Source organism: Lissotriton helveticus, chromosome 3_1, assembly GCF_964261635.1.
Source record: "Lissotriton helveticus chromosome 3_1, aLisHel1.1, whole genome shotgun sequence".
Classification (NCBI taxonomy): Eukaryota; Metazoa; Chordata; class Amphibia; order Caudata; family Salamandridae; genus Lissotriton; species Lissotriton helveticus.
The window spans coordinates 1,908,134,431-1,908,157,073 of NC_136061.1; the positions used below are offsets into that span (position 1 = coordinate 1,908,134,431).

Genomic DNA, 22,643 nt, shown 5'->3' on the forward strand with positions numbered 1-22,643 from the left:
CATCTCCTGTTGCCTCTTTCCCCCTCCTATCTGCCCATCCCAAACCTAGCCAGATTGCCCTTACATCCTAACGGCGACCAGGGACTCATAAATAAAATAGCTCTCCCTATCCCTCCCACCCCTCCCACTTAGTTGTTTTCCATCTCACCCCTGCACACTCTCTCTCAACCCTCCACATTACTACAAAAAGCACTATAATGGCCAGCACTGGCCGTGCCATAGCACTTTGTTTTATTTACTTTGTCATTCTTAAAAACCATAGAAACATTAACAAAGTCGAATAGCTCATGCATAGCTCTTTGGATTTGTTAATGATTTTTTTAATCACCAATGTGTCCTTTGCAATTAAAGGGCGGCCCTTTGATTGCAAAGGACGCATTGGTGATTATTTCATTTTGAACACCTCTAGGATGACGAGGTGATACCTCTGAGGAACGCTACATCCTGATGAATTGATACACACACCAGTGCACAGTCTAAAAAATAATTTTTTAGAGTTTAATGTTTTTTTTACCAATAGTAAGGCAGAGCAAAATAAAAATAAAGCATTCTGAAATCTGTCTCGTAGACAGATCACTTTTCAGCTATTACCTCTCGAGTTTTTCCTCAATAAATATTACAGCGTCAGTTGCATATTGTTGGCGACTCTGTGCTACAGCAATGTAGTCTTGTCAGAGGTGGGTGACGCTGGTGGCCTGAGGGTATGGTTTTCCTTTCTCACTTCATTCCTACCTTGCCTGTTTAGTTCTCTTTCTGGACACATTGCCTCACTCTGATTTCTAATTTATGCAGTATTGCTGGCACGGCCACCCTGCCCAAAGAGTCAATCAATCAGTATTTGTATAGGGCAACACTGCCACTCCTAGAAGTATCTGGGTGCTGAGGGTGCAGCGTCTCTATCGAAGAGTCAGGTCTTGAGTCGCCTTCTGAAGACCACCAGGGAGGGTGCTGTGCTGAGGTGGAGGGCCAACTCGTTCCAGGTCTTGGAGAACCCGACCTTATGGGCCAGGCAGCGCAGGGCACGCCTAAGATCTCCGAGTTTACCTGCCTCGACCGACAGAGACACGGGACACTCTGTGAGGCGTAGAAAAGTAGTTTTATTAGCTGCAGCTAAGCACAATAATCTAAGAAGTACCACACAGGTAGGTTCTCAAGAGACTGCCACTTCAATCTGTGGCGCACAGTCTATTATACAACACAAGTTTACAATGACAACTCCCAATATACACAAAACTGACAAATAGGAATGGTTTGAAAACAAGCTATCAGATGTCTAAAACACACCCTCCTTTCAGACCCCGTGTGCTCTCCTCCCATCAGGTTAATCAACACTAGTGCCCGTAATTCAATTTGCAGGTGGCAAAACATGTGTAGAATGCTTCAAAAGAAGAGCTATGTAACAAGAGAACACACAAAGAGAATAGTGAAGGCCAGTTAAATAAGATAAGGTAGAGAAGAATGGTGGGACCCAAACAGTGGAGTAAGTCATGGATTAATCAGTCTAGACATGGCTTTGCGAACTCGGCCGGACCCTGACATCAGTATCTCACACAAGGACAAAGGTTGTTCCTCAACGAGAAAAACATCGAGCAGCTGAAAGTGTCAGAAAGACCATTTTTCCCGCGTTAGCCGTGCTGCCTGAGTGAGGCAACATAAAATGGCAACTAAACGCAAAATAGCGGCTGTAGCGAAGCGGGGCCGAAAACTACGTAACCTCAGACCCTCTTTTTGCCATACTCAGGCAATGCACAAAGGAACCCATGTTAATCTGAGTCAATATCAATGGTCATGAGGTCACTGAGATGTTGTTGCACCATCATCTTAATGTGTTCTGTCTGCTGTGCTACTGGTTTGGAGACACAGATCGTGGCACAGAGTCCACAAATGGCTACTGCATGTGGCACCATAACATTAAGAGTATGATCTAGCACTAGTCCAGCAGATTGACGAATAGAAATTGCCGCTGCTGCTGTTGCTCTAAGGCAACTAGGTAATGCCTTAGCTACTGGATCTAATGTTGCAGAAAAATAGGCACACGGCCTTTGTTTGTCGCCGAATTGTTGCGTCAATACTGATAATGCGCAACCTTCCCTTTCATGCACATAGAGTGTGAAATGTTTACTGTAGTCAGGAGTACCCAACACAGGAGCAGAACACAAGGCAGTACGTAAATCTGAAAAACTCTTTTGACATTCATCAGTCCAGGGCAAAGGCTGGGGCGTATCTTTAAGTGTAAGCGCCAACAGAGGTTTAGCAAGAAGGGAAACATTTGGAATCCACTGTCTACAGTAAGAGGTAATGCCTAAGAAAGCAGGCACTTCTCTTTGTGTGGACGGTACAGGCATTCGTGCAATTGCATGAATACGTTCTGGAGTCAATCGTCTTCCCTCCTTCGACAAGAGATGACCTAAATAGGTAACTTCTTGTCGGCAATATTGTAACTTGGAAGACGATACTTTATAATGTAAATCAGAGAAATGTCGTAAGAGCGATACAGTTGCTGCTTTACAAACATTTTCTGAATCAGCAGCGATCAATAAATCATCCACATATTGGATAAGAGTGGCACCTGAGGGCAAAGAAAAGGTATCAAGTTGAGATTTCAAAGCTTGACTGTATATTGAAGGACTTTCACAATAGCCTTGGGGTGCGCGCTTAAACCGGAAGCTTCGGCCTCCGAGAGGGAAGCCAAAGAGGTCCCTACTTTTTTCAGCAATAGGAATGCTAAAGAAAGCATTCTTAAGATCGATCACCGAGAACCAAACTGCTGAAGCAGGAATCATAGTAAGCAAAGCTGTGATATCTGGCACAACAGGGAATTGAGGGACAACAATTTTGTTGACCTCTCGAAGATCAATTACAAAACGGTACACAGGTGGCTGAGAGGGATCAGTACGTTTAAGAATAGGCAAAACAGGACTATTACAAACGTTTCCTCTAGTCTCTTCAACCACACCCTTTTGAACCAAATCATGAACAATGGCCAACAAATCTCTCTCACCATCACTAGATATTTTATATTGGGGAACACGTGGCATCTTAACATTGTCTTTAACAGTAATCACATATGGTGGAATTTGCAATAAACCAACATCATTTGGACCCACAGCCCAAAGTGTAGCAGGAAGTGAACGCAACTCGGGTGGTAGCTGTTCTTTAGATACATACATCGGAGAAGTCAACTTATCACCTAACGTGAGGTGCACACCAGAGGGTGAACAATACAGTGTAGCATGTAAACGTTTCAGTAGATCCAAACCCAATAAATTTTCTCCGCATCCTGTCGTTAAAAGGAGTGCAGCTTCCAAATCGTATTGACCAACAGAGATAGGCAAAGGGCAAGAGATAGGATTTGAAACTGGGGCACCAGAGAATCCCACCGAAACATTTGTTAAGCCAGACAAAGGTGCCCCAGGGAGTTTAGAATGCATTATGGAACTTCTCATAGCACCAGTATCCAAGAGAAATGGTTCTGTAACACCTAATGCCATAACATTAACATAAGGTCCTTCCTGATCTACTGGAACTGATACGACTCCCTTACTTTGCCTATGGCTGTCCTAGCTAGTATGAAAAGCAACGTCCTCATTATCGGAACAATAGTCATCATTGTAGTATTGAGCAGATTGAGAATTCTGCTGATCAAAATAATTTGTAGAGTCCTGAGGGGGAGAGGGACGTCGTCCCTGAGTCGACGCACCACGACCCCTACCTCTGGATATGGATCGAGAATCACCACGACCCCGTGGCGCTAATGATCCACCATACCGCTGTAATAAAATTGGACAAGTATTCTTAAAATGACCATCCTCCTTACAGTAAGCACACTGGTTAGGGCCCAATGGAACTCGTGGAACTGAGGGTACTGGCTTCTGCAACAACCTCTGAAACTGTGGGGGCTGTGGGAATTGGGGGTTGAGCAGAACGAGGGGGATAAGCTTGTTGCAGAAGGACTTTAGTTTTTAAGTCTTTAGTCTTTTTCTCCGCTTTTTCTTTATCTTCCTTATCCCTATTCTCATAATATTGAGCAGTAGCCAATATCTGAGCAGTGGAAGAGACAGCGCATGAACTCTGCGATTGCTTTAATTTATGTGATAATTCTGGAAGTAAATTAAAAACGAATTTGTCTACGAACAATCGTTGTCCACCTTCAGTACTCATATCTTGCCCACTATGGTCGATGAAAGTCTCCTCGAACCGAGTAAAGAAGTCGGAGACACTTTCATCCGTCTTTTGCTTACACGCCGCTAACTTATCCCAGTTAACGCGCACCGCGGGCATCAAAGTTTTCATCAAATCTATTATTTTTCCAGGCAATTCTGTAATCAGGACATCCGGTTTGGCATCACCTACTTGTCCCGCATCCGCAGCTGTAATGGCAGCCCAATCACCACCTAAAGCTGCAGCATGATCCTGTCTACGAATCTTGGTCCATATTGCTTGTGGGACTATATTCCCCATAAGTAAGTCAATATCTGCCAAATTCATAATACAAGCGTCAACAGTCTGAGACAGCTCTTTATAATATCCCGCAGGATTCTTACGAGGGTCCGATAAAGACTGTTTGAGTGCCAATACTTCTGACCTTTTCCAAGGGTCATGTACCCATATATGCTGAAAATGAGCAGGAACACCAGGAACATTACCTGCTTGAGGAACCTCATCTCGCCATATTGGAGGGACTTCTCGCATTGGATATTGCGCCGTCTTATGACGAACCGCGGGATCAGGCTCAAGAGAATTTTGAGAGAAAAGGGTAGATCGAAAAGCAACAAGTTTCTGAACAGCACGCTCTACAGCAGGACCCACAATAAGTCCCTTATCAAATTGATCCTGTATTTCGAATAAATCCTGAGGAGGTGAGTCTAGATCTTCGTCTCCCCATTCTTTAATCAGAGTATTGCACATAACGTCAAATACGTATCTCTGTGTGGGCGCGTTCCATTGCAGAAAAGTATCTAAAATATCACGTATACTATACTGTACACGACTCATAATCCAATTATAAGCAAGGGAATCTAATTTAGTCCATTCTTCCAAATCCGGAAACTGACTACGAGATTGCCTCCTATACGAGGCAGGAGAGAAGAAAAGAGGTCCAAGAAAAGGCGACAACAGACCTGAAACAGTGTCGACTAAACGACGTCGAGCTGCAGGGGAATCTGACACTAAGACGGGGGACAATGTATTATGTAAGACAGAAGAGGAATCTGTAGCAAAAGAAACGACAGATGGAGAAGGCTGAGGCACAGGAGATTGGGGTACCGATGTCGCTGGCAAAGGGGGTGGAGGTGGAATCACAGGGACAGGCATCTGTGCAGGAATTACAGCAGCTGGATTAACAACAGGCTGTAATGGCGGTGCATTAGCACCTAACACATAAGGCGGAGGTAATGTCAACAAATGGGACATAAAAGAATCATCATCAGGAGTTTTACTCTTTGATACTGTAGGTAATACAGGATAGCATCTATCTATTGCCATATGATGTTGTATTTCTGACACCTCAATCACCTGATCAGCTTCGTCATTTTTAAATTGTTGGGCAGCCTGTAGAATCGACATACTCTGCTCTTTCTTATCTTTCTTCATTTGCATAATTTTTTTCTGTTTGGCTTCCTTGCGCCATAGGTGAAAGGAGTCAAACATTGCCGGCCGGGCTTTTCTCTTGAATAGAATTGTTTCCAAATTATCTAATATATCTGGCTCAAAAGACCCATTTTGTGGCCACTGCAAAACACCGTCTTTCTTAGTGTATCGGATCCATGTTTCATTAAAAACTATAGGACCCAGACCGTGCTTTGAGTAAAGTTCGTAAGTAGGAGTTCCAACTGGAGGAATTGGACAAGAATCCTCTAGTCGGAAAATCCCTAGAACAACCAAAACAACAAAATTTCTTAAACTTACTAAATCCGGACATTTCGTAACGAACTGGACGTCCTTACAAACGTCAATGGTTTTTCAGACAATAGAGCCACAGCACAAACGTACTTACCCCTTGGCTTCGGTTAGCGCGCTAATCGAATAACAAACACAAAAACAAAGAGAGTGGGCGCTACCCACAAATACTTAACTAAATGCTTTTCTCACGCCAACAGATGTCCGTCTATCGTCTCGCGATACCAATCAGCACCAAAGGGCCAAGGCAGGGCGACAGTCAGGGCAGCAGTCGTCAGCAGCCGTCGGGAAGGAGTAGCCACGCTTCAAAAGACCTTCGGTCCACTTCGACATGCAGGGGTCGCTCACGTGGTTCGCGAAATCCTCCGGAATTTTCTTGCGAAGCTCCTCACGACTCTCGGGCAAAACTACTACCGCTGAAGTCGCCCACACGTTGGGCCGCCAATTGGAGAACCCGGCCCTATGGGCCAGGCAGCGCAGGGCACGCCTAAGATCTCCGAGTTCACCTGCCTCGACCGACAGAGACACGGGACACTCTGTGAGGCGTAGAAAAGTAGTTTTATTAGCTGCAGCTAAGCACAATTATCTAAGAAGTACCACACAGGTAGGTTCTCAAGAGACTGCCACTTCAATCTGTGGCGCACAGTCTATTATACAACACAAGTTTACAATGACAACTCCCAATATACACAAAACTGACAAATAGGAATAGTTCAAAAACAAGCTATCAGATGTCTAAAACACACCCTCCTTTCAGACCCCGTGTGCTCTCCTCCCATCAGGTTAATCAACACTAGTGCCCGTAATTCAATTTGCAGGTGGCAAAACATGTGTAGAATGCTTCAAAAGAAGAGCTATGTAACAAGAGAACACACGAAGAGAATAGTGAAGGCCAGTTAAATAAGATAAGGTAGAGAAGAATGGTGGGACCCAAACAGTGGAGTAAGTCATGGATTAATCAGTCTAGACATGGCTTTGCGAACTCGGCCGGACCCTGACATCAGTATCGCACACAAGGACAAAGGTTGTTCCTCAACGAGAAAAACATTGAGCAGCTGAAAGTGGCAGAAAGACCATTTTTCCCGCGTTAGCCGTGCTGCCTGAGTGAGGCAACATAAAATGGCAACTAAACGCAAAATAGCGGCTGTAGCGAAGCGGGGCCGAAAACTACGTAACCTCAGACCCTCTTTTTGCCATACTCAGGCAATGCACAAAGGAACCCATGTTAATCTGAGTCAATATCAATGGTCATGAGGTCACTGAGATGTTGTTGCACCATCTTCTTAATGTGTTCTGTCTGCTTTGCTACTGGTTTGGAGACACAGATCGTGGCACAGAGTCCACAAATGGCTGGACCACACTGTAGACAAAGACAACAAGAAAAGACGAGTGCTAAAATCATTCCGAGGAAAGTTAGCACTTTCCATCCCCAAGTGGACAGTAGTCCCCAAAACCATCCCATCACAGACCAATCTCCAGTATCTTGATGGATAGACTCAGAGATTAGATGTAGCCTAGAGATGGCTTGGTATACTGTAGGGGCGTTGTCAGGAATATAAATGCAACAACTAGACCCAATCAGTTTATAAACTTCTCCTTTATCTGCAAGTATTATGTCTAAAACCATTCTATTCTGTAAAGTCATAAGTCGATCCGCCTGAAGCTCAGCAGTCAAATTCTTTAATGCTCCAGAAGTTACATTGATTGTGGCATCAACCACACGGATCAACTGTCTGATATTTTTGCTATTGGCCATCGGACCCCAAAAAGGAAGAAACCCTTTCAGAAAATCCCCTCCTTCTTGCCCTGCTGTATCTTCCGAATCTACTACTCCTCTAGCAACTCTCTTCCTGTGATAATCAGCAGGAGCGGTGTATGTAGGAGGGAGGAGAAAAGCTATATAACACGTTCCCGAGAAGTGTGTGGGAAGCCATGTATAAGCTTTGTCATGACAGATGAAATATGTACCTTGTGATGCCACTAATGGTGCGGGTGTAGAAGGAGTATAGACCTAAGTGTGGGAGCAGTTGCTCCACTCTTGCTTAGTTTTGGTATTCTGGCCATTTATTTGCAAGCACAAACGACCTCTTTGGGGTAATACCCAAATCGGCGTAGAACTCTGTTGCTTGAGCTTGTCAGTGAGACTGAGAGTATAGCGAGTTATATTCCACCCATCATACGCTCTCTTTTCGTCTTTGGGAATCTTGATATCAGCAATCTTTGCCATCGTTACAATGCCCTTTATCAAAGAACTGTGACTGAAATCCATTCCACCATTATAGGATCCACCAGAAGGGTATCGAAGTAAATTCTGGTATGCATTGGAAAACATAGCCAGATAGGCCCAAGCAGAACCTTCATATGAAAAGGGGAGGACTAGATACGGCATTCCTCTTTGTGTATTATGTGGTATGAGACCACATACCCAACAATCAGTAACATTTACTATCAATTGATGCTGGTGTAATAGTTGAATGAACGAATTGTTAAGATATTCCATTCTTCTCATTTGCTCGTGATCTGGGAGTGAGTAAAATTTATGCGGTGAAACAGTAGTAGAGGGAGTTAGAGGGACAGAAGCGGGAACAGGTACTAACTGCAGGACGTGAATAAGCCATCCTATGCATGCTAATAAACTACTTAAACATACTAAAACACATAGTGCTACGCCACAACGACCAAATAATAATTTCTTATAACGAGCTCTCTTCATCATTTTAACATCACTTCCTTTCCCTGTACTATCCATTACTCTAAAGTTGTTGCTCACGATAATCTTCCTTAATCACTTGGCTGTGATTGTTAGCCGTCCTATGACACTGCAAGTCCTGTTGACCTGGTCACTATTCAGGTCACAGCTCAAGACTCCTACCGTGACCCTGCAACTTGATGGATAAGGGAAGGAAAAACTTTTCTTTATTAACAGAATTAAAAAGAAAGTCAAATTTAATTGTCTTTAGGGGATCTTTTCCTCAAATTATATCGTCTCTTTCCAGGCGTTGTCTGGTCCTGGAACAAATGTTCGGGATCTGTGGTGTTGAGTCTCAAATGAACGGGTACAACTTCCTGTAAGACATCATCGTCCTCTTTCTCTGAGCTAGTCCAATCCAGGTGTGCACTGCTGAACGGTACGAAACTGGGTACCTTCTCACACTCACTATCACCGATACCTTCTCGGACCCACTGGTCATAAGGTAAAGGCAATGGTACCCTTTTGCAGTGCACACCGTGGATCCAGTGTTTCTTTCCCAGGACCTTGACAGCTGTACGAGTCGTGAGTAGGACTTGTCTCGGAGGCCCCCAGTGAGGTTCCAAGTTCTTTTTCCTCTGGACGTTTTTCAGGCACACCCAGTCCCCAGGCTGGATGGTGTGTCCGGGATCTGAAGAGGCCTCTGGTAAAGCGTTTTGGACCTGTTGACGAATAACATGCAATTTAGTGGTGAGATCATGCAAATAGTCAACCAACAGTGGGTATGGAATATCTGAGTACTTTTTGGGTCTTGGGACTCCCCAGACATTAGCTGGGCGTCCAAACACAATCTTGTATGGGCTAAGCCCCAAACGAGAATGAACAGTCGTTCTAGTAGAAAGGAGTGCTAGAGGCAAAGCATCGGGCCAAGAAAGGCCCGTGCTGGCCTGAATCTTTGCTAACTTAAGTTTGAGAGTGCTGTTATAGCACTCTACCAGACCTGCTGACTGAGGATGGTTTGCCGCATGGAATTTCTGTCTAATGCCTAGACCCACACACACCTTTTGCATAATTTGACCTACAAATTCACTTCCATTGTCACTCCAGACAATGCGCGGCAAACCAAACCTCGGGAAGAAGTCTTTCAAAAGTATTTTTGCAGTGGACAAGACAGTGTTGTCCTTTAGGGTGTAGGCCTCTATCCATCTGGAAAAGGCACAAACCCCACCACCAGGATGTACTTGAGATTATTGAAACGTTCCATATGGATATAGTCTATTTGCAGTACCTCGAATGGGTACGTAGGGGGTGCAAAGTGACCTGCTGGAGTTGGAGTTCCCTTTCCTGGATTGTGCATCAAACAAACAATGCAATGTTTCACCACATTTTCTGCACATTTAGGAATACCCTCATTCTGCCATACTGGAGCTAGAAGCTTACATATTCCCCGTGCATTAATATGGGCTGGTCCGTGGGCCATAGTAACTACACGCAGTACATACGCATCAGGTAACAACCAGCGTTGATGCTCTGATAATTCCGTACTATCCAACATTCCCGTACTTTCTCTCCACGTACTTAATTCATTGTCAGTGGCCTCCTTCTGGATTGCTTTCACACTTTCCACTGTGTCTTCACACATACCAGCTTCTGCAACCCCTCTAGCAGGACCTGCAACATACATGCGACTTTCAACATTCCTCGCTGTTTCCTTCGCTATCTCATCTGCAAATGCATTTCCTCGACCCACGTCATCAGTAATCTTTTTTTGTGTGCGCTGCACTTCACAATCGCTATTTGAGTAGGAAGGGCAAGTGATTCAAGAAGGTCAGTTACCAACTGACCATGCTGTATCTTGGTGCCGTGGGAGGTAAAGAATCCTCTTTCCCTCCACAAACGACCAAAACTATGGGCAACGCCAAATGCATACTGGCTGTTAGTATAGACAGTCACTCTTTTCCCTTTCGCCAACACACATGCTCTTGTCAATGCAATCAATTCTGCAGCTTGCGCTAAGTTGTGCGGAATGCGTGCAGTTTCTATCACTGTGTACAAAGTCGTTACTACATAAGCAGCTGTGGTTTTATCATTAGGAAGCTTGAAACATGACCCATCTACCCATAGGATCCCATCCGGATCCACAAGTGGTGTATCCTTGAGGTCTATTCGACCCTTTGTTTCTTCTTCAGTGCGAAGAAAACAATCATGCTGATCTTGTACATGGTTAACATCCAAAGTAGGCAACAATGTTGCTGGATTCAGAACATTACATCTTTTTATGTGTATGTGACTAGCTAAAAGTGTCAACTCATATCCAGACAAGCGAGCACTCGTTAAATGCTGAGTTTTCGTCCTGTTAAGAAGAGTATCTACTGCATGTGGCACCATAACATTAAGAGTATGATCTAGCACCAGTCCAGCAGATTGACGAATAGAAATTGCCGCTGCTGCTGTTGCTCTAAGGCAACTAGGTAATGCCTTAGCTACTGGATCTAATGTTGCAGAAAAATAGGCACCCGGCCTTTGTTTGTCGCCGAATTGTTGCGTCAATACTGATAATGCGCAACCTTCCCTTTCATGCACATAGAGTGTGAAATGTTTACTGTAGTATGGAATACCCAACACAGGAGCAGAACACAAGGCAGTACGTAAATCTGAAAAACTCTTTTGACATTCATCAGTCCAGGGCAAAGGCTGGGGCGTATCTTTAAGTGTAAGCGCCAACAGAGGTTTAGCAAGAAGGGAAAAATTTGGAATCCACTGTCTACAGTAAGAGGTAATGCCTAAGAAAGCACGCACTTCTCTTTGTGTGGACGGTACAGGCATTCGTGCAATTGCATGAATACGTTCTGGAGTCAATCGTCTTCCCTCTTTCGACAAGAGATGACCTAAATAGGTAACTTCTTGTCGGCAATATTGTAACTTGGAAGACGATACTTTATGATGTAAATCAGACAAATGTCGTAAGAGCGATACAGTTGCTGCTTTACAAACATTTTCTGAATCAGCAGCGATCAATAAATCATCCACATATTGGATAAGAGTGGCACCTGAGGGCAAAGAAAAGGTATCAAGTTGAGATTTCAAAGCTTGACTGTATATTGAAGGACTTTCACAATAGCCTTGGGGTGCGCGCTTAAACCGGAAGCTTCGGTCTCCGAGAGGGAAGCCAAAGAGTTCCCTACTTTCTTTAGCAATAGGAATGCTAAAGAAAGCATTCTTAAGATCGATCACCGAGAACCAAACTGCTGAAGCAGGAATCTTAGTAAGCAAAGCTGTGATATCTGGCACAACAGGGAATTGAGGGACAACAATTTTGTTGACCTCTCGAAGATCAATTACAAAACGGTACACAGGTGGCTGAGAGGGATCAGTACATTTAAGAATAGGCAAAACAGGACTATTACAAACGTTTCCTCTAGTCTCTTCAACCACACCCTTTTGAACCAAATCATGAACAATGGCCAACAAAGCTCTCTCACCATCACTAGATATTTTATATTGGGGAACACGTGGCATCTTAACATTGTCTTTAACAGTAATCACATATGGTGGAATTTGCAATAAACCAACATCATTTGGACCCACAGCCCAAAGTGTAGCAGGAAGTGAACGCAACTCGGGTGGTAGCTGTTCTTTAGATACATACATCGGAGAAGTCAACTTATCACCTAACGTGAGGTGCACACCAGAGGGTGAACAATACAGTGTAGCATGTAAACGTTTCAGTAGATCCAAACCCAATAAATTTTCTCTGCATCCTGTCGTTAAAAGGAGTGGAGCTTCCAAATCGTATGGACCAACAGAGATAGGCAAAGGGCAAGAGATAGGATTTGAAACTGGGGCACCAGAGAATCCCACCGAAACATTTGTTAAGCCAGACAATGGTGCCCCAGGGAGTTTAGAATGCATTATGGAACTTCTCATAGCACCAGTATCCAAGAGAAATGGTTCTGTAACACCTAATGCCATAACATTAACATAAGGTCCTTCCTGATCTACTGGAACTGATACGACTCCCTTACTTTGCCTATGGCTGTCCTAGCTAGTATGAAAAGCAACGTCCTCATTATCGAAACAATAGTCATCATTGTAGTATTGAGCAGATTGAGAATTCTGCTGATCAAAATAATTTGTAGAGTCCTGAGGGGGAGAGGGACGTCGTCCCTGAGTCGACGCACCACGACCCCTACCTCTGGATATGGATCGAGAATCACCACGACCCCGTGGCGCTAATGATCCACCATACCGCTGTAATAAAATTGGACAAGTATTCTTAAAATGACTATCCTCCTTACAGTAAGCACACTGGTTAGGGCCCAATGGAACTCGTGGAACTGAGGGTACTGGCTTCTGCAACAACCTCTGAAACTGTGGGGGCTGTGGGAATTGGGGTTGAGCAGAACGAGGGGGATAAGCTTGTTGCAGAAGGACTTTCGTTTTTAAGTCTTTAGTCTTTTTCTCCGCTTTTTCTTTATCTTCCTTATCCCTATTCTCACAATATTGAGCAGTAGCCAATATCTGAGCAGTGGAAGAGACAGCCCATGAACTCTCCGATTGCTTTAATGTATGTGATAATTCTGGAAGTAAATTAAAAACGAATTTGTCTACGAACAATCGCTGTCCACCTTCAGTACTCATATCTTGCCCACTATGGTCGATGAAAGTCTCCTCGAACCGAGTAAAGAAGTCGGAGACACTTTCATCCGTCTTTTGCTTACACGCCGCTAACTTATCCCAGTTAACGCGCACCGCGGGCATCAAAGTTTTCATCAAATCTATTATTTTTCCAGGCAATTCTGTAATCAGGACATCCGGTTTGGCACCACCTACTTGTCCCTCATCCGCAGCTGTAATGGCAGCCCAATCACCATCTAAAGCTGCCGCATGATCCTGTCTACGAATCTTGGTCCATATTGCTTGTGGGACTATATTCCCCATAAGTAAGTCAATATCTGCCAAATTCATAATACAAGCGTCAACAGTCTGAAACAGCTCTTTATAATATCCCGCAGGATTCTTACGAGGGTCCGGTAAAGACTGTTTGAGTGCCAATACTTCTGACCTTTTCCAAGGGTCGTGTACCCATATACTCTGAAAATGAGCAGGAACAGCAGGAACATTACCTGCTTGAGGAACCTCATCTCTCCATATTGGAGGGACTTCTCGCATTGGATATTGCGCCGTCTTATGACGAACCGCGGGATCAGGCTCAAGAGAATTTTGAGAGAAAAGGGTAGATCGAAAAGCAACAAGTTTCTGAACAGCACGCTCTACAGCAGGACCCACAATAAGTCCCTTATCAAATTGATCCTGTATTTCGAATAAATCCTGAGGAGGTGAGTCTAGATCTACGTCTCCCCATTCTTTAATCAGAGTATTGCACATAACGTCAAATACGTATCTCTGTGTGGGCGCGTTCCATTGCAGAAAAGTATCTAAAATATCACGTATACTATACTGTACACGACTCATAATCCAATTATAAGCAAGGGAATCTAATTTAGTCCATTCTTCCAAATCCGGAAACTGACTACGAGATTGCCTCCTAGACGAGGCAGGAGAGAAGAAAAGAGGTCCAAGAAAAGGCGACAACAGACCTGAAACAGTGTCGACAAAACGACGTCGAGCTGCAGGGGAATCTGACACTAAGACGGGGGACAATGTATTTTGTAAGACAGAAGAGGAATCTGTAGCAAAAGAAACGACAGATGGAGAAGGCTGAGGCACAGGAGATTGGGGTACCGATGTCGCTGGCAAAGGGGGTGGAGGTGGAATCACAGGGACAGGCATTTGTGCAGGAATTACAGCAGCTGGATTAACAACAGGCTGTAATGGCGGTGCATTAGCACCTAACACATAAGGCGGAGGTAATGTCAACAAATGGGAAATAAAAGAATCATCATCAGGAGTTTTACTCTTTGATACCGTAGGTAATACAGGATAGCATCTATCTATTGCCATACGATGTTGTCTTTCTGACACCTCAATCACCTGATCAGCTTCGTCATTTTTAAATTGTTGGGCAGCCTGTAGAATCGACATACTCTGCTCTTTCTTATCTTTCTTCATTTGCTTAATTTCTTTCTGTTTGGCTTCCTTGCGCCATAGGCGAAAGGAGTCAAACATTGCCGGACGAGCTTTTCTCTTGAATAGAATTGTTTCCAAATTATCTAATATATCTGGCTCAAAAGACCCATTTTGTGGCCACTGCAAAACACCGTCTTTCTTAGTGTATCGGATCCATGTTTCATTAAAAACTATAGGACCCAGACCGTGCTTTGAGTAAAGTTCGTAAGTAGGAGTTCCAACTGGAGGAATCGGACAAGAATCCTCTAGTCGGGAATCCCTAGAACAACCAAAACAACAAAATTTCTTAAACTTACTAAATCCGGGCATTTCGTAACGAACTGGACGTCCTTACAAACGTCAAGGGCTTTTCAGACAATAGAGTCACAGCACAAACGTACTTACTCCTTGGCTTCGGTTAGCGCGCTAATCGAATAACAAACACAAAAACAAAGAGAGTGGGCGCTACCCACAAATACTTAACTAAATGCTTTTCTCACGCCAACAGATGTCCGTCTATCGTCTCGCGATACCAATCATCACCAAAGGGCCAAGGCAGGGCGACAGTCAGGGCAGCAGTCGTCAGCAGCCGTCGGGAAGGAGTAGCCACGCTTCAAAAGACCTTCGGTCCACTTCGACATGCAGGGGTCGCTCATGTGGTTCGCGAAATCCTCCGGAATTTTCTTGCGAAGCTCCTCACGACTCTCGGGCAAAACTACTACCGCTGAAGTCGCCCACACGTTGGGCCGCCAATTGGAGAACCCGGCCCTATGGGCCAGGCGGCGCAGGGCACGCCTAAGATCTCCGAGTTCACCTGCCTCGACCGACAGAGACACGAGAGGATGAGTTGGGTGTCATCAGCGTAGATTATGTTGAGTCGTGGGATCTGATGACATCTGCAAGGGGGTCATGTAGATGTTGAACTGGGTGGGGCTAAGAGATGATCCTTGGGGCACCCTTTATATAATGTCCTTGGGAGCAGGGATGAAGGAAGGTAGATGGATGCTCTATGAACGTCTTGAAAGGAAGATGATGATCCACTTGAGGGCGTGTTGCTGTATGCCAATGTTGTGGAGTCTGTTAATGAGGATGTGGTGGGAGACTGTGTTGAATGCTGCAGAGAGGTCAAGGAGGATCAGGGTCACAGTTTCTCCGTGGTCAAGGAGGATTCCGATGTCATCTATGGTGTTGATCAGTGCAGTCTCAGTGCTGCGGTTGGTCCGGAATCCTGATTGTGAGGCAGTCGAGTAGGTGGTTTCATTCCAGGTTATCAGTGAGCTGTTGGTTGATGGCTTTCTCAAGTACTTTGGCTGGGTATGGGGGCAGGGAGATTGGTTGGTAACATTTCAGGTTGCTGGGATCGGCAGAGAGCTTCTTTAAAAGGGGTCTGACCTCTGCTTGTTTCCATCCATCTGGGAAGGTTGCTGTGGAGATGAAAGCATTGAGGATGTTGGTGAGTTCTGAGCACATTATGTTGGATCCGAGGTTGAAGAGATGGTGGGGGCAGGGGTCATTAGGTTCGCCAGAGTGGATGGATGACATGATGATCGTGGTTGTCTGAGTATCGAGTGGACACCAAGTTGTTATCATTTGGCTGGTGTTCGCTGGTTGGTTGAAGTTCTCAAGGTTGAGTGTGGTGGGTTGTGGTTCGAAGTTATTGTAGATGGTGGAAATCTTGCTGTGGAAGTAGTCTGATAGGGTGTCACAGCATTGTTGGGATGGGTGGGATTGTTCTCTGTGCCTGCCAGGTTGAAGAATTCCTTGAGGACTTTGAGGAGTTCCTTCATGTGGTTCGCCACGGGGGCGATGCAGTTAGTGGTGGTTGCTCTTTTGGCGTACTTGATGCGCAGGTGAGGGCTGTTTTGGGAGCGGCTCTGTCGGAGGGGTCTTTGGTGATGGGCCATCTCTTCTCGAGTTGGTAATAGTTTCATTCGGTGGATCTGAGCTCTGGGTTGTGCCAGCCGGCTTGTCTTGAGGTTTTGTTGATTTTTGCCGGCTTCAGCGGGGTGACTCTGTCTGCGCATTTATTGAACTTGGCAGAGAAGTTGTGGATGGCCTGGTCGAGATCTGCTGACGTTTCGGATGGTGTGGAGCTGAGTGTCTGAATCCATGGGTCTTGGTTACCTTGCCCCAGCTATGGTGGGTGCGGCTGTGGTGCTTGATGTGCTGGACGTGGGAGATGGTATGGTCGGTTCAGGTGAGCTCTGTGATGTGGGTGAATTTGATTCTGTTGCTGGAGGTAAAGATGGTGTAGAGTGTATGTCTGGCTTTGTGCGTGGGTTCTGCGACTAATTGGGTGAGTCCAATGTTGTTGAGGTTCTCCATGAGGGGTTGGAGGTGAAGTTTGAGTTCTTGGTGGTGTTGATGTGAAAATTGGGAACGCAGAGCAGGGCGTAGAGGAGGGAGTCGATGGCAAGGGGGCAATGAGGTTGGGGATGGCTGTGCAGAAGGCTGGTCAGGGTCCGGGGGGGTCTGTATGCAAGAGTACCTCTTATTGTGTTCTTAGCGTCCATTTGTAATTGGACACTCAGGTGTTCTGTGAGAGGCGGAAGTTCGTCGTTTGTGGCAGTGCATCGGATGGTTTCCTTCAAAACTATGCTGATTCCCCCGTCATGTTTGTTGATGCAGTCTCGGTGTATCTACTTGTAGCCGTCAGGAGTGGCTGTGGCAATGTCTGGATTCGAGGTGGGATTGAGCCACGTCTCAGTGATGAAGACCACACCTGACACAAAGGTGGAAGTGGTGTCCCAGATTTCCGTGGCATGTTTGCTGATGGATCAGGTGTTGTGCAGGATGCACTGGAGTGGTTCCGGGTTGTTAGTGGTCTTCTGAGCCAGACTGGTTCCAGTGTTTGTAGGAGGAGAAGCAGCAGTGTTGGCAGGTGTAGGGTCCTTTGGTAAAACGCTGAGAGGACGTGAGAAAGCAGACGTTACAGCTTCTGCGGTTCAGGGCTCCTTGGCGGTATAGCAGCGGATGGTGGGAGGGCCAGGAGTCCTGATGCTGGGAGTTGTCCAGGCTCGGATTGGCTCAAACGGGCTTGCCTGTGGCATGCCCGTTACGCGCAGTGGCCTCCATAAGTAGTCCTGGGATGAGGGAGGTTGTCTTGGGGAGGCAGGAGGCAGGGGAGTGGGAACAGCATCACAGCAGGAAGAAACAGTAGGAACGGGTGGGGCACACCAGCAAAGCGAAACTCAATGACATCAGTGGGTCAACGACACTATGTAGTACCAATGACCAAATTACAACTACATTAGACCAAATTAAAGCCAATAGTTAGAAATTAAAGCAGGGGGTAAATAAGTAAATACATAACTAATTAAGCTCCTACACTTGAACAGGCAGACCTATGAGCAGCTGGCTCGAACTGGGGGCAATGGAGGCTAAGAGCGCGATCACAGACTTGGGAGAGGTGTGAGCGGCAGCGGAAGAACAGCGCAGTGACCAGGGGTCAAGGGCTAAAGAAAGCAACTCCTGGGACGCATTCGGCTTCTTTAATCAGGAAGACGGACTTCTTGTGGGGATTAGTCTCTGACAATGCTAAGCAGCACAGCCACACTCCAAAAAAGAGGCGTTTGACATAGTAGATGGCTCCAATTTAAATCTATGACCTTCAATTTGTTCGCTTTGCCATGCGTTTTTTACATGACTTTCAGCCATGCTGAACAGCAGACGTGCTGCTATTCAACACGGCTAAAAGACATTGACAAACACCAATAGCTCTCGGATGGTTGAGACCTATTGGCTTTGCCAATGCTTGTTTGTTTTATCAAAGATGTGCTACTTACGGAGTCTCCTACCTCTGAGTGCAGCTGCAAAAAGAGTCTGTTGAGTACAAAACAGTCTCAATGTTATCATGGGATGTTTCACTCAGACAGAAATCTCAATACAAATCCTACAATATAAACCAGCATACATATGGCCTGAAAATATACTGAGAGGATTTATGCCATATTGAAAGTAAAACTAACTTAACAATTTACATAAGTAATACAAAACAGTTATAAGGAGTTAGTGATTCCGGGTCCTCCCCAATGTCTTATGGGTCCATCATCAGTACAGGTGTGAAGCTGTTGCTCAAACCTCATATATTGTTGTGGAAAGACATCTTCGTACTATTATCTAAAGTATGGATGAGCAGCTCCATGGTCTAGCTTGGGTTTATCCACTCCGTGCTAGTCTTATAGCAAGGCTACAGTTATGGATAAAAATATTGTCCAGAGTGTGCATGGTGAATAATCTGCCATTGACTTAACCTGCTGGATTTTGATACTTCACGTGATCCACGCGAATGAATTGCATTAGTGCCTTGGTGGTACATATATGTTACTGCACCTCTGAGGTCACCTTCTTACAATGGATAAAGATAAGATACTTACTGAAAAGAGAATCAATCAATCGATCAATCAATGATGTATAAAGCGTGAAAAATCACCCGTGAGGTAACTCCATGCTTTTGTTTTATGATTGAATCGATTAAAGTCAGTTGAGTTTACACAATTCTGTACTAGTTTTGAGGAACAACTTATTTGTTTGTAAGTGTCCTGATGGTGGTCCCGGAAGACACTTTGGAGGGGACATAAAGGCTCTTTATGACTGTTTTGTCTTATTCCTGTAAATTGCTAAAATTATTTTGTAATCAATATCATTCTCAGTATCTGTAAAATAAAAAAATAAAAAATATATATATATATATATATATATATATATATATATAATAAACTATAGCTCCAGTGGGAGTACTTTATAATTCTAGAGCAAATATATATATATATATATATATATATATATATATATTTATTCACGCTCCAAGGTTGTCCACCTTATGAGTAGCACGCGAGCAGCAGCTTTATTTATGTGTAGGTGAGGACGGGGATCCGCTCGTAGACGCCGCTCCGTAATGGATCTGCCCGACGCGTTTCGAAGCTCCATCTGCTTCTCTTCAGGGGCTTTAACGGCTCCGAGGTAGCCGGGACTCAACAGCAAACAATCTCACAATACAGGGAAACATAGAAACAAGAAGGCACTACCAAACCTGCACCACAACACTGCAGCCTACCATCATATCCTCTAAAATACCTCAATTCATAGTCAGAACTGCTTTAACACCCATAGCACCACATTACCACTACAAACCAAAATGCTATCACCTCACGGTACTGTATTAGCAACACCACACTACCATCCTCATAATGTCATGGACATCATTATCAGAGCATTGTGATTCAAACATGACTACTGTTACTTCTGCACTGTCATCTCATGCTACCACAATTACACCATCCATTGTGCAACCATCTCCACATCTTGTGCATTGTACTGCACCCTTCTTAATTTCACTGAACTAATGCCATAAGTTTTGCACTACCACTACCAGAGACTACTGTCGCTGTGCTAGTCCACCTTCTCACCTTCCAGCACCTCAGTGCTAGCAGTGATCGCCATGCCTCTCTGTTAACCTCCACCAACACAAAACTATCAACACTCACACTGCACGACCACCACCTACTGACCCAGAACCACAAATACAAATACATTGTAGCCCTATACAAGTCTTGGGTTCGTGCAACTTGTTGCTCCCAGCTGGCCATAAACAGATTGGCAAAGCTGCCATGAACTATCTAACTGATCAGTAGATATGGGATATCATTGTGATGAATTGTGTATTTCCCCACTTGGGATTATGAGGACTTATTTTATGGGGTTTTGCCATGATATAATGGAAAGCCACAATAATTGATTTAATTATTTCAACGTTTTCAACGTTTGTTGCTTTGTTCGTATGACTAGATGCTCTCATTTATCTGTTTCCCACTTGGGACAGAACATTCACCAGTATTATTTACCCACTGGGGTATTGGACTCATTGTGTGATGATTACAAGCTGGAAATATCCAATCGTGTATTGCGCAACTTAGCGTGTATTTGCCTCTAGTTTATTATTAATAGGGATAAGGCTAAAGATATTTACCAAACTTCTAATTTGATAAAATGTTCTCAGTGTGTCATCTCCCATAACATCACTACTTGGCATTGTCCGTTATTTGCTATTCGTGATGCACAATGTTTTATTACTATTTTGATGCCTGACAGGACATAGGTGGATATCTTATTAGTATCGATTAATTTTATTGAATTGACTAATGTATTTGTCTTCTCATAAAAAGAAGACAACATCAATGTATGTTTGTGATGAACAAAACCCCTCTCTAAGATGGCCGCTGCTTGCAACAGTAATTTAGTGTGAAGTCCTTCACCTATGTTGATTTTTCACTGTCTGTATGTTTTTTCACTTTTGAACTTTATTTAAAGAAGTGCATGTGACATGGGTGTTACCCGTGAGCAAGACGAGTTTCTCGTCGAAACGCGTTGGGTTCTTTCCATCAAAGCTTGTTACACCATGCTTAACATTATGGAATAAATAAACCCGTAATTTCTGCAAACCGTACAAAGACTTGGTAATACGTTTTTTGGAGTGGAGTGCGCCTGCAATTAATTTTGCATTTGGAACTTGTGAATATATATATATATATATATAATTATAAAGTACTCCCACTGGAGCCATAGTTGCTGTTGTGTTCGCGGTTAAATAACAGAACACTAATTCAGTGAAGTCTCCTACAAGATAGATAGAAGAGGATATTTGATGTTGCACTACGAGCTGCTGCAGGCAGTAGTTACTTTATATTAAGTATCCCGAACTCATCCAGAACAATTGTTTTCTTTTGTGTTTTGAAATCCATGTATGTAATACGAAATTACAACTACAACAATTTAAATATAATTTCAGGTCTAGATGAACTATTCACACCTGAACCCGGGACAACATAAGAGCTCTCGGTGTGCTTTGAATTTTAGGATATTATCAGTGTGAAAAATGTGAGAATATATTCATGTATTTGAATTTTCTACTAAACATATCTTTACTTTTGTAGGTAACTGTCACTACGATTGGATACGGAGACAAAGTACCTCAAACATGGATAGGAAAGACTATTGCTTCTTGTTTTTCTGTTTTTGCAATCTCTTTTTTTGCCCTTCCTGCGGTAAGCTGCTTTTCGATCCTTTTAATTCATTCACTCTGCTGTTAGGAAATAATTAAAATATCTGAAAATCATTGCTCACAGTACTCGCTATCTTAATTTCATATTTGTGAAATGTTACACGAAAGACGATGCATTAATTAATGTGTACAATATATTTTATTCTAATAATCCTGCAATACTGCAAACGTCTATAAACACATTTATGTGTAAATATGTTTTTTGGCTACCTAGAAATGTGAGCCACTGTTACTGATATTAATGGGTACAGGAAATAGTTTGCTCCTGGTCATACAGTACCGGGTACCAGGTGGTCGAGTGAGGTGTGCGTGTTATTAGTGCTGTGTTTCGTGTGGCTGTTGTAGGTAGGTGGTGGTGTAATACTGCAATGTAGTAGTAGTTCATTCGTGAAAGGTTTTGTGATGTGGGCGTAATGTGATGTGGGAGTGTTTGTGTGGCAGCATTGTGGTGAAGGCTGGCATTGCAGTGATTGAGGAAGTTGGTATTCTGGTGCGAGGTGGTCGCACTGTTGTGTGATGTTATAGCACATAGGGTGGAAATGCAGTTGGTCAGAGTGACAGTGGTGAGTAGAATTACGTAACATGAGGATAGGAAGGAGAGAGAATGTGTGATGCGTGATGCATGGGTAAGGGCCCATTTTGTGATGGTACTGTTGCAAATGTGGTGTGATTTGGTACTTGAGCATGTAGGCAGCCATGTGTTGATATGTGGTGGTTATACAGTACCTATGTTTGTTAAATATGGCATGATGGGTGGCAGGAACTTGGTGTGAAGGTGTGGAGATGGCAGTGATGTAGTTTGATGTGGTAGTGCCGTAATGTGGGACTGTAGTGTATTTGTGGTTCTGGGTCAGTAGGTGGTGGTCGTGCAGTGTGAGTGTTGATAGTTTTGTGTTGGTGGAGGTTAACAGAGAGGCATGGCGATCA

General features: G+C 44.1%; 1 protein-coding gene across 1 annotated transcript in view; it reads left to right on the plus strand.

Moving 5' to 3' along the window:
* KCNQ1 (potassium voltage-gated channel subfamily Q member 1) overlaps positions 1-22,643 on the plus strand; it is a 1,107,170-nt gene that overhangs the window by 692,474 nt on the left and 392,053 nt on the right. Inside the window, exon 7 of the mRNA XM_078682891.1 lies at positions 21,589-21,699. Within this exon, the coding sequence (XP_078539017.1) occupies positions 21,589-21,699 (111 nt within the window). The remainder of the gene's footprint in view (positions 1-21,588; positions 21,700-22,643) is intronic.